We start from the raw sequence: 12,559 nt of genomic DNA, 5'->3' as shown, positions 1-12,559 counted from the left end.
ATTCAGTCAATGAGCGGATGACGGAACAAAAGATACCTGACAACCCGTGAAACACAAAGAACAGATTTAACAAAATCCATACATCCCTACTCCTCGGTAAGTGTGTGCATCCTTAAGGTGAGGTATATTCTGCTTACGTTGCTCATATCTTCCTGCTTGCCAGATGCCAAATGAACCATGTAAGCTCACATGTGCATAATTATAGGCAACACACAACACACACTTTGGAGAGGAGCTGTAGCTCAGTGGTAGAGCACCAGCTTTGCATGCAAAAGGTCTCAAGTGGAATCCCTGGCATTTCTAGTTTAAAGGACAGGTAGCAGCCAATGAAAAAGACCTCTGCCTGAGACCCTGGAGAGCTACTTCCAGTCAGAGTAGACAAACCTGAGCTAGATTAACTTGGTATAAGGCAGCTTCCTATGTGTCTATAATATTGTTGTATGGATTGTGTAATTCCATTCCGTCTGTGTTTCGCAGATTGTCAGGTACTTTTAATTCTGTCATCTGCCCACTGACGGAACCGGATTTTTTTTGTTTCTGGATTTTTGCAAATTCACATTTGTGCAACTGCGCATTTGCAAAAAATGTATATGTGTGAAAATGTGCAAATTCCCCCCAAATGTGCATTTTCATGCTTTAGGGTTTTAAATTTTGCATATTTTTCTATGGTGAAATTTGCAGAAAATGTGGAAAAGTTAGAATAATGGTCTAGAAGTCCGTAGAATCTGCCTGACGGGGAAAGCCAGTCTGCTGTAGAATTTGCAGGCTGGATTCATGAAAATCCAAACTAATTTGGTTTGGTTGTGGATTTCTCCAACAGCCCTAGTCTATAACAATGACATTAAAACTTAGTGTGATCAGCCAGCTGATACTTTATGACATATTTTGGGAAGCAACTGTGCCCCCAGATCCTCCAACCTTGCTGCCTATAGACGGTTCACAACTTGCCAGAATGGCCTAGAGCAGCCTTCTTCAACCTGGTGCTCTCCAGTTGTTTTAGACTACAATTCCCAGCATGCCTGACCATTGGCCATACTGGCTGGGGCTTATGGGAGTTGAAGTCCAAAACATCTGGAGGGTTCTAGACTGGGGAAGGTGGTCTATACATGCTCGTACATGCAGCAGTACAGCCATTATAAGAGCAAGGCGTTTGTAGGATTTTCCAACAGGATTGGTAACGCAGATCAGAATGTAGCCCAAATGTAGGAATTTTTGAACAAAATTCCAGCTTTGGAGCATTAGTGTTGAGGCAGGAAATTAAAACCATATGCAGCCATTGAATCTGAGAATTCGTGTCACTGTGCCCCCAAATAATAACACAGCTGAATTCATGCAGCGCAGCAGATTGCATAAAATCAACCAGGCGCATGTCGACTCTCTTACTCCTCTAGCATTCTAAGCCCGGGCTGAGCGTATCATAAGCCAGAGGCCTCCAAGAGAAATAGGTGCAATGAGTCTTTGGCCTGCTCTACTGCTGGATGAAGTCTTCTGGACAGGTGGACTAAGGTGTCCTCAGTACTCAGCTGACACCCATCTCTCTCTTTCCCTCGTATCAAATCCAGGTGAAGCAATGGGCGTTCTGAATCAGTGTCTGGATTTGGTAATAGACTGGATATGGGCCAAACAACTGAGAGCAATTCCAGACAAATCGGAGATAGTAATGTTAGTGGGTGGCTAAACTGCCCCCCAGTCCTCAAAACTGGATCAAGCTCACAGTTTGGGGGTACGTATCGATTCAGCATTGCCACTAGAGCATTGACATACAGCAGCAGCTCCGAGTGCCTCTTATCGGCTTTGTCTGATAAACCAACTGCAACTTTATCTTGGCAGAGGGTTATCACACACTCGGTTATCTGCACTCTTACAACCTCCCAATTTGGATTGCAGCGTACATGGGGCTGACTCTGAAAATGGTCTGGAAATTTCAATTAGTTCAAAATAGGGCCACAAGCTTCTTAAGTGAGACCGTGTCACGCTACGAGTTATCCTGAGCCTCCTCCAGCATCCTTCCTTCTCCCTCTGAAGTGCCCTCGCTAGGTGGGCTGAAAAGCCCATTTGGGGAAAATACAGGAGATTGGAGGGCCGGGAGGGAAAGATCACCTCCGCTGCTTCTCCCACCCTGTCGGCTTCAGCCTGGCAGCGCATAGGAATCTTGGAAGCCCCCAAAGTCAGGGGCTTCCGAGCAGTGAGGGCACAGTCCATAGGATCGTGCCCTTAATGTTTTCAAATTCTATTAGGAACTTGGGAAGCTGCTTCATACCAGGTCGGTCTATTTGTCCATCTAGTCCAGTACTGTCTACTCATGGGCCTGCATATCCTGTGGCCTGCACGTGGCCCACCAAGGCCTGGGATGTGGCCCCCATGGGTGCCCTGACCCCCTGTTGCTGCCAAATCCCCTCTGTCTCTCCCACCACCATCACTGATCTTAGCTCTGAGATCGTTGTTTCTCCACTGATACTGGAGTGCTAACAAGGTTAGATTCAGTGTGTCTGCAAACTAAACTTGACCCTTTCAGTGCTCTGTAGTGCTAAATCTGCCATTTGTTTTGTTTAAAAAATGTTTTGCCACTGCCAAATTCGGCAGCAGGGGGCAGGAGAGGCCACAGTGGGGGTGGGGGGTGGGCTGCATGTAGTCCACAGACTTTGTGTTGCCCACCTCTGTCCTCCACTCAGGCAGTTCCTCATTCCAGACTCTGCTCTGAATGAATGTGGAGACTTGCCTCTTAGGAAACGAAGCTTAGAGTTAGATCCACAAAACAAGGGTGCGAAGGTGGGTAAGCATTCAAAGTGAACCCAAGAAAGAGAAAAACGTCTCAGGATGCTGGAACTAGGTTTTATTTGTAAAAAGCGCAATGTGTTTCAGCCTCTTTCTTTATTTTAAGGCCATCTTCAGAAGGTTATTAAAAAAGTCTGCAGAGATTCTTATAACAAATGTCTCCTGCTGTAATTTACCGGCAACTAGGCCAAAACGTGTAGGACTTTTCATAAATAAAACCTAGTTCCAGCATCCTGAGAAGTTTCTTTTTCTTAGATCCATAAAACAGACACATCCCAGTTAAAGCTAGGGGAAACCAAGTGACTGAAAAGTAGATCTACCTAGCTCTTTTTCACCTGTAAAAATAAAGCATGGCTTAATATTAAACATCTGATATTTGGTATCAGGTAGAAGTACCTAATACATCCATGTATTTATTTCTACTTAAATGTCTTGACATAAGGGGAGGGGAAGGTATTTTCCCCCTAAAAGGAAACAAGGTTTTTTTTAATTGCCCCACAGGCACTGTAATTAAAATTCTTGCCAAATGTTCTTTGGTTTCCTTTTACCTGCCTCTTAAGTAGCATCCCCCACCCTGCCTGCTTCCATGTCCTGAACAGAAATGCACAGAAACAGATTGAGACAGTCAGGGAGAGGAAGAAAAAGAGGAGGCCTTTTGAGACATCCAAACTATTTACTTTGAAGTTGGATGCTCGCGCTATTTCCAATGCAAAAAGGAAAAAAAAAGGTTTTAAACCTCAGGTCTGACTCTGTTCCTAAAATATGTCTGCTCATTCAGATAGGTGTTTATATTAGTGTGTTTACAGACTGGAAATACTGAAGAGGAATTGAGTCTCTGTTCCACTGTACACACAGAGAGACCGGTTTAAACACACTGATGAGCTGCAGCCGCCTTGCTTTACTTGAGCTGTTCGGAAATGCCAGAGAGCTAGTGGGCTGTGATGTGACTCGCCTTTTTTGATGGGCTGTAAGGTTAAACTGAGAGAGGCCTACAGAGCTTGGGATTTACCATCCCCAGCCACGTTTCCTAGTCCACCAGGGCTTAATCAATGTATTGTGTTTGCGGCCTGCCTGGGAGGGTGGGGTTTGTCAAGCACTTGGTGGGCCATAACACATGCTATGTTTGGCTTGACCCTCCCAAGGGCCGGGTGACGTCAGGGGTGGGGGCCTTCCTGGTGACATCATCGGCATGCCTCCACCTCCTGACATCATTGGGTCCCAGGCTGAAGCATGATGAAGGCAAAAGATGAACAAAGCTGGTTCCCCGGCTGAGGCCCTGAGCAGAAAAGCTCCAGCTGGTCCCTCAGCTGGGGACCTGATGATATTAGGGGGGCAGGGCCCTGCTGACAGCTTTTATTTTTATTGATTTATGTATTACATTGTATATCCTGCCTTTTTACTCTTGCAAGGAACCCATGGTGGCTCCTGTGATCCTCCTCCTCTCCATTTTATCCCCACAACAACCCTGTGAGGTAGGTTAGGCTGAGAGTCGGTGGTTCAAAGCCACCCAGTGAGGTTCATGGCCAAATGGGGACTAGAACCTGGATCTCCTGAATCCCAGGCCAACACTCTAACCACTACACTGCACTGGCCCTCGACTTCACTGGCAAGGCCCCACCCTGCACATTATATGGCCTGTGGGAGGGTCTGCAGGGGAGGCATCCAGCCCTTGGAGTCAATATGGCTCCCCATCCTTGAGTCAAAAGGGTCTTGCATCGCAGGGCTAGGAAAGGCCTCAGGCTGAGATTTTGGTAATGCATTGCCAGTCAGAGTAAACAGGGCTAGATGGACCTATGTTCTGGCTTAGCATACAGTGGCTTTAGATATTCATATGAGGCCTGGAGATTTCACTTACTGGCTGACATAGACTTTGAAGCCCACAGCTGAGTTAAAAACCCAGTGTTTTTATCCACAGGGCCCTCTTTCACGTGGACCTTAAGCTGTCTTTTAGAAACTAGGCTGCAACCAACACTCCCTGATGACTCTGGGTTTTGTCTGCTGGTGCATTTATTTTCTCCCCTTGCTTTGGGGGGTTTTGCTTTTTGCAATCTGCAAGGATGAAGGTGAAAAGCAAAGACTTGCCTGTGACAGTCGTGCCAAATCCAGGCATGGCGCCCGCTCTTGGGGCGGAAGTCAGCCTGCCCGTTGTTGTGGATCTGGGAGGAGAAACGCAGGAGCCTCCTGTAGCCGCTGGAAACTGATGTGTTGACGGCTGAGGAGGCCAGGCAGTTCTCCTCGAGGGCACACTGCAGCATGACCATCGGGCGGTCTTCTAGGTACGATGTGTACTCCACCTCCTTGGCATTGAGGACAAGATCAGCTGCAGCTGGAGGCAAGGCAAGGAAAGCAAGACCATGATGTCAGGAGTTCTTTGCGCCACAGCACAGGCATCTCAGGCCAGAGCCAGAGCCAGCTTTTCTCAGTGCTGAGAACTGCCATAGCTGCTCCCAATTACGGATTGAGATCTTCTGGTGTCGTGGCAGGGAAAACTGACTATGAATGTTGGTACAGCTTAGCTCTGCTGGTAAATGGTCTTGCGCAGCATAACCTGGACAGTACTATAGCCATCTGAAGTTCATAATTTTGTATAATGTTTTTTCGGGGGGGGGGGAATGGGGTGTGTCTGCACATGTGTGTGTGTGTGTGTGTGTTTACACATCAGAATCACATTTTAAATTAATTAAAAAGCAATGTGGCAAGAATGGAGCATAAAGGATTGCCAGTGTGGGTTTGGGGAAGAGAATCAGAACAAAAGATCAGCGCATTTCATTTCGAATGTATTTGTTCAGAATGTATTTGTTAGACTGTTCCATCAGCCCTCCTGAAAGTGTTAATTTTGTTACTTAATTTTTTCCTCTTCCTTCCACATCCCTTTTTCCTTGTGTGTCGTGTCTTTTTTAGATGGTAAAACCTATGGACTGGGACTTTCTTGTTTACCAACTGATTGTAAGCCACTTAGGGAACCTTTTTTTTTGGCTGAGGAGGAGTGGGATAAAAATACTTTAAATAAATAGAATTAAGTCATAAAAATTTATGACTTAATTAAAATTCAAAGGCAAAAAGATGGACAAGTTGGCCCCCTCTCTCGTGGTGTTTCACCATATGGCAAAAACATTTCTGCTTAGGCAGGCTTATGATTTATCCAATGATTCTTTATCTAATGCCTTTGTTTTATCTGCTGCACTTGTCTCTGTTTGTATTATATTGTGTTGTTGCAATATTCTTGCATTTTATAGTTGGCTTTCATTCTTGTTGGCCGCCTTGAGTAATGTGTAAACACTAGAAAGGTGAGTTATAAATCTTCATATAAACAAACAAACACATCTGTGAGAAGGTACACCACTGCCTTAAAATCCTGTAGTCCACTTACGCATCAGCAAAAAAGAGGACAAAAGAAGATTGAGATTCACATAAAATGTGCATATGCTGATCTGCCTATGTACATATGCAAATTAAGAAATAATTGCTATCAATTCAATGGAAATCCAGTACATCTCACCAGAGTACAGAAGACCGTGACCAGGTGACCTGTGTGATACTTGTCCAATCTGCTGTCCAGGTGCTAAATATCGATGAGCAACTTTGAAGCCCCTGATCTGCCTTCCTGTGGCTCAGAGGACTTCCCTCTGAGAATCCTTCAAAGAGAACTGTCCTCTGTAAAGTAGGACACATGGTCCTACTAACTGCCCCAGGTGGTGTTCATCCCAGCTTCACTCCAGGGCGAGGATGAAAATTGCCCATTTGTGCTTTTCAAGTGTGTAGGGGGGAATGATTTCAGGTTCCATGGAAAGAGAGCCATTTCACTTATTTTTCATGGGGGAAAGCAGTAATATCCAACACAACTGTGTATGGGAGCAGGGACAGAGCTACCTTCAGCAGAGGCTATGTTTTTTTTTAAAGTCTTTTAAAAGTATATATTTTGGCATCACATGCGGCAGCAGAAATAGTAGAGCTCCCTTCTCGTCTGCCCTTTTCTTTCCCCCAAAATGTCCCAGACGCAGCATAGTTCCAGGGCACCGGGTAGGCCATGGCAGCAACCACAAACAATGGGGCAGCGGAATTTGGGAAACTACCTTCTTCTCGATGTCTAGCAAAGGATGTCTAATAACTTACTCTCCGTGCAGGAGACACCAGCTGCATAGCGTCCTCCTCCCCTGGGGCAGGATACTTGACTATCGTGGGAGCAATGCGCGATTGTCATCTCTGTTCCGGAACATTGCACCCCGCTCATGACGACATTGTTGGGGCTGACTTCTCCATACCAGTACCAGGTCTCCTAGCAAGAAGCACAGAAAAGTGATGGGGGAATTTAGTGCAGATACTTTGTGCTTTAAAACAAAGAAAGAAATACAGACGGTAATAGCAGGATCCAGGGAGCAGTGAGGTTTTGCATTTCTGGAAGTCTCCAAACCATCCCAAGGCCTATCTCCCCAACAGTGGGGCTATTCATACAACATACTAACCCACACTCAGTGGTTGAGGGTAGGTTGTTGGTGAATTGTGGGTTGTTCGTTGAACCGTTGGTTAGCTTATTGTCTGAACTCAGGACATTTTCCGCAGGGTGGCTTGTTAACCATCCTGAACAACCCAACAACAAACCATGGGCTCTCAAGGTGGTTTGTTCAAGAAAAATAAGCCACACTGCATGGTTAGCAGGCCACCCTGGGGAAAATGTCCTGGGTTCAAACAACATGCTAACCCATGGTTCAACAAACAATCCACGTATCAACAACAACCCATACTCAACCACTGAGTGTGGGTTAGTGTGTTGTGCAAACTCAGTCAGTGCCTCCATCCTCACTTTGCACAGTGGGCGAAAGGGGGGGGGGAGGTATTTGAAAAGGCTGGAGGCATGTTCAGAGAATGACTTATTTGTGCACTCTCCCTCTTGGAGGTTAAATAAAGGAGCCTAAATGGAGTGTGGAGCTGGCAGCTGCACAGCATCATTAAACTGGTGTTGGTTCCACTAAGGCAAATGCAAGCATTACCCCTGTACAAAATTTCATTTTTAAGATACAAAACTCCCACACAGGTAAGGGGCGGGGCACAGGATGCAAACCGCCTCAAACAAACCTGGGGCTGCATGGCCTAAACCGGTGGTGAGCAGATTTGGGGCTTGTCTACATCTGAGTTATACATCAAGGATTCTAATACAAAACTCTCAAAGCAGCCAGGAGAGCTGCACAAAGACCTGGTGAAAGGCAACCGATTAATACCCCTATTTAACAGGTGAGGAACACTGAGGCTAAGAGATGAGCACAAGGCCAGCTGTGGCAGATTTTCATTTTTAACTTTACTTGTTATTATGGGGAGCCAGACACCCTTGCTGATCTATTGCAAATCACCTAGAGATCTACTACTAGATCATGATCTGCCTTCTGCACGCCCCTGGCTTAAACACTTGAACCGTGCCTCCTGAGACTCTTGTTGGTTAATTCTGATGCTTTATGCCAGGGGTGCACAATTTCTTTGGTCCCATGGGCTGCATTGGGTGTCGGCAGGGGGCTTGGGGGCCGCACCCATTTGCGCACATACACACACACACACGCGGATGCTCACATGCACACAAAGTTTATGTTCTTACATTGTTAATAACAACATTGGCCAGCATGCAAGCCTAAGGCCTCCTTTTTGAGGACAACACTTCCATTCTTCAGTTTAATTGCTACAGTTAATGTGGTAATATTGGGTTTTTATTGTCCATTTAGACTTTAAATAACGATCAGCAGAAAAGGTATAAGACAACATGTCTCTGTGTCTGTTCTGAAATAATTTCCTGACCCTGCATTGACTTGTTATCTATGCTCCAGAGTAGCAGGGATTCAAATGGTTCAGAAAGGGTACCCAAAGCAAAAGAGTGTGGCCCTCCAAACATTTTGACCTACAGTGCCCATCAGTCCTAGCCAGCATAGCCAATGGTGAGGCATCATGGGAGTTGTAGGCCAAAGCATCTGGAGGACCAGAAGTTGCCCACCCCTAATTTAGACCCTCCTAAAGGAAATCAACCCTGAGTGCTCATTGGAAGGACAGATACTGAAGCTGAAGCTGAAATATTTTGGCCACCTAATGCGAAGAGAAAACTCCCTGGAAAAGACCCTGATGCTGGGAAAGACTGAAGGCAAAAGGAGAAGGGGATGGCAGAGGATGAGATGGCTAGATAGCATCACGGATGCAATGAATATGAACTTGAGCACACTCCGGGAGAGAGCGCAGGACAGGAAGGCCTGGCGTGCTATGGTCCATGGGGTCACGAAGAGTCGGACACGACTGAACGACTGAACAACAACAACAACAATTTAGACCCATATGAAGGTTAGTTCAATAATACAATGTGTAACCCTCTCCTGCTGGCCCATGTATGACACATGCATCTGTGCAAGCTTCAGTCCAGTTTTAAAAAAGTCTACAAAATGACTGCATCAGCCTGTCCTATCAGTCCTCACAGGTGATGTCCAATTTCTGCCCTCTCAGTCTGAATCTCCCTGCGCTGTTTGAGTGATACTATCCATTTGCTCCTGATTATTATTGTTATTGTTATTACCGTACTTATTTAAATTCTGGAATGTTCAAAGTGCTTCACTTATGTTATCTACAACCACCCTGTAAGGCAGGACAGTGCTATCAACTCCATGACCTAGGTGAGGCTGAAATGGCCTGCCTACTATGACCTAATGTGTTTGCGGCAGGAAGCATGGGCTCCCAAACTCCCACCGAAGGACCACAGTGAGAGACACAGAGCTGCTGCCTTCCTGTCTCATTTCTGTCACAATATCTGGGTCAGCAGTGCAAAACCCACGCACCCCTCCCGCAGGCCTTAACTGCAGCCCCCCCCCCCCGGTGCCCTGACACAAAGACACTGATTTCCCATTGATTATATTGTTGCTACCAGTGGCACAGATAGTTCTTTCAAGCGAGGAAAGAGCAATTTGTATGAGCATCTCAGGGGGTGGGAGTGGAGAGCCTTCTGTATCAGGGTTGCTCTTTCCCCGATGCTGCTGCTAGCAGCAAGCAAAGAGCGATCTGTATCAGGATCACTAGTCTGCACATGTGTGCACATGCATGGATGCGCACATATGTGTGGCTTCAACCCCTGAGCCCTCGGGGCCAAAAAGGCTGTGCATTCCTGATCCAGGGAAACACAATGCATGACAGATGCCATCGTGCTGCACATCTCTTTGCTGTCTCCTCACATCATCAGCTGTTGGCCATGGATGGACACAGCAGAGTGACATGTCACATCACACTTTGTGTTTACCCAGATATGACAAGGGAGAAGCAGAAAAGTGCTGCCAGTCCATGTTTCTTGTAACAGTGAGTTAAACTCTCTGTGTCTTAGCTATTATGCTATGCTAGATCTAATGGGAAGCATCTATTTAGCAACTGGATCCTGGACCACCTGGCTTTCTTCAGCTGAGCTGGCATTTGCCCAAGAAAAATTCACTGAATGGTGAACAAATTGAAATGCCATCTTTCTGAACTCACAGAGTAACTGAGGCCAGGCACCTGTCCCAGAAAACACACAACAGCTCAATAAACAGCAAATTATACTGCACATCAGTTTTTCCTCCCGTGCTGCTAACCAGCGGCCAAGTACAGTGAACGGGCTTAGTGTGGTGTCCTTTTCAGCAAGCAACTTCCCTGCCCCAAAATATGGGGCTGATCACTACCGTAGAAGCAGGCAGCAAAGCCACTGTGTGGAAAGCTTTTAATACAGATGTTGTTAAAGGATCTGTGCCCACTGAATAGGGTTTGTCAGACCTCTTCTTTGCAGGTCTTCAGGAGAGCTCTGAAGACTCACCTGTTTTTCCTGGCCTTCCTGTAGAGTCTTGGGCTGCTGGTTTATATTGGTAATATGTGTTTTAATTTTTAATTGGTAATCACAGTTTTTATGGAACATTTATTTAATATATATTTATTGTTTTTTATTGTATTTGTTCTGTATGATTTCCATCTTGTATGCTGCCTTGAGAGGGTCCCATCCCTAAAGGCAGCCTAGAAGTAATTTTAAATTAAGACAAGAAAAGGGAAGGGAAGGGAAGGGAAGGGAAGGGAAGGGAAAGGAAGGGAAGGAAAGAACCTTATTTGCTTTTTTGCTGGTTGTTTTGAACCAATTTTATCAAATTCAACTGCCAGAGCTTCCTGGCTCTCAGCCTCACCCTTATGTTCTGCCAGTCACAGAGACCATCCTGCCCACTGTGTGAGGATTTATTTCTGAAACCTTTCACTTCCTGCACAGCAACTGCACTGACAGTCAACATTCTGTGACTGGCACTTTCTCATTGGGATTCATACTATTTTGTGATCAATGGAATTACAACAGCTCAGTCAATAGGGAGTTGAGGGCTTGCAGCTGACAGCCAGCCATCTCTGTGTATATAGTTATAACATTAAAATTTTGAGTTAACACTTGATGTACCAGGAGCAGCCAAACTTTCTGGCAAGTGAGCCACCTATCTTGTGAACATACGTGGCTACTTGATAAACAATCAGGCCATTGGTCCCTCTAGCCAAGTACTATCTGCACCGGGGATGTTGGAGAAATTCACAATGGATTCAAAGGAGTTCAGATTTCTATGAATCCAACCTGTGGATTCCACAGTGGACCAGCCCATGGACTGGTTTTTTACTTGGGGGGGGGGAATTTGTGCAACTTCACACTTGTGCTAATGCGCATTATCACCAATTTCCTCTTGTGGAAGTGGAACAAAACTCTTGTGCATCTAAAAAAAACCTGATTCCGCCCATGAGGGGATGATGGAATGAAAAATTCCTGACTATCCATGAAACACAGACAGAACAGATATAATAAAAAAAGCCGATGAGCTTTTTCCAAGTCGCACAGATTCTGTGGACTGGTTCTTTACTTTCGGGGGGATTTGTGTAAATTCACACTTGCATTAATGCGCATGATCAGCAATGTGCACTTGCGCAAGTGGAACAAAATCCTTGTACATCCCTAAAAAAAAATAAAAAAACCTGATTCCATCAATGAGTGGACAACGGAACGAAAGATGCCTGACAATCTACAAAAGACAGGCAGAACGGATTTAACAACATCTGTACATCCCTAGTCTACGCAGATGCTTTAACGGGAGATGCTGGGTTGTCTGCTCTACCACTGAGCTAGGGTCCTTCTTTGGCAATGAAGTTCAAATAGTGCTACTGTGCTGGGCAGTATACATATGTAGCACACTGCTCTTCATTTCTTTTTAATTAGAGGTGAACTTGGGCCCTTCTGCATGCAGACAATGTGCTTGGCCGCTGAGCCATGGTCCCTTCCCATGATCTCCAGCCCTCCTGCTCCTGTTCACGAGTGCCACACTTCCCATCATCTCTGCCACTTGTGTCACTCATCACCAAATACTTCACCATTCTCATTGCATTTCATCCTCATGTTAATCCCGCACCTTCCCCTTAGCTCTGCATATGCAACCTTCCCCAAGCTCATCTGATGAGCATCTCAGGAGGTTAGATGAATTCATGCAGGAGAAGGCTATCAATGGCTGCTAGTCCTGATGGCTATATGCTACCTCCAGTATCAGAGGCAGTATGCCTATGTGCACCGGTTGTTGGGGAACATGGGCGGGAGGGTGCTGTTGCACTCGTGTCCTGCTTGTGGGTTTCCCGTGGGCAGCTAGTTGGTCACCGTGTGAACAGAATGCTGGACTGAATGGACCCTTGGCCTGATCCAGCAGGGCTCTTCTTCTGTTCTTATCTCACTCAGACACAAGAGAGATTCTCAGCTCCCTGGGTTTTCAGATCTTAAGGGGAGGCCCGATACCGC

At 45.9% G+C, this 12,559-nt stretch overlaps 1 protein-coding gene across 1 annotated transcript in view; it reads right to left on the bottom strand.

Annotated features, from left to right (window-relative positions):
- The window catches only part of LOXL2 (lysyl oxidase like 2), a 123,215-nt gene that overhangs the window by 10,062 nt on the left and 100,594 nt on the right, over nucleotides 1-12,559 (bottom strand). Inside the window, exons 9-10 of the mRNA XM_084803972.1 lie at nucleotides 6,889-7,051; nucleotides 4,858-5,101 (exon numbers count right to left, since the gene is read on the bottom strand). Of these exons, the coding sequence (XP_084660098.1) occupies nucleotides 4,858-5,101; nucleotides 6,889-7,051 (407 nt within the window). The remainder of the gene's footprint in view (nucleotides 1-4,857; nucleotides 5,102-6,888; nucleotides 7,052-12,559) is intronic.

This window comes from Heloderma suspectum, chromosome 6 (assembly GCF_057233095.1).
Source record: "Heloderma suspectum isolate Gila_16-S chromosome 6, 16-S_ref, whole genome shotgun sequence".
Lineage (NCBI taxonomy): Eukaryota > Metazoa > Chordata > Lepidosauria > Squamata > Helodermatidae > Heloderma > Heloderma suspectum.
This window is presented reverse-complemented; position numbering and strand designations above follow the sequence as displayed.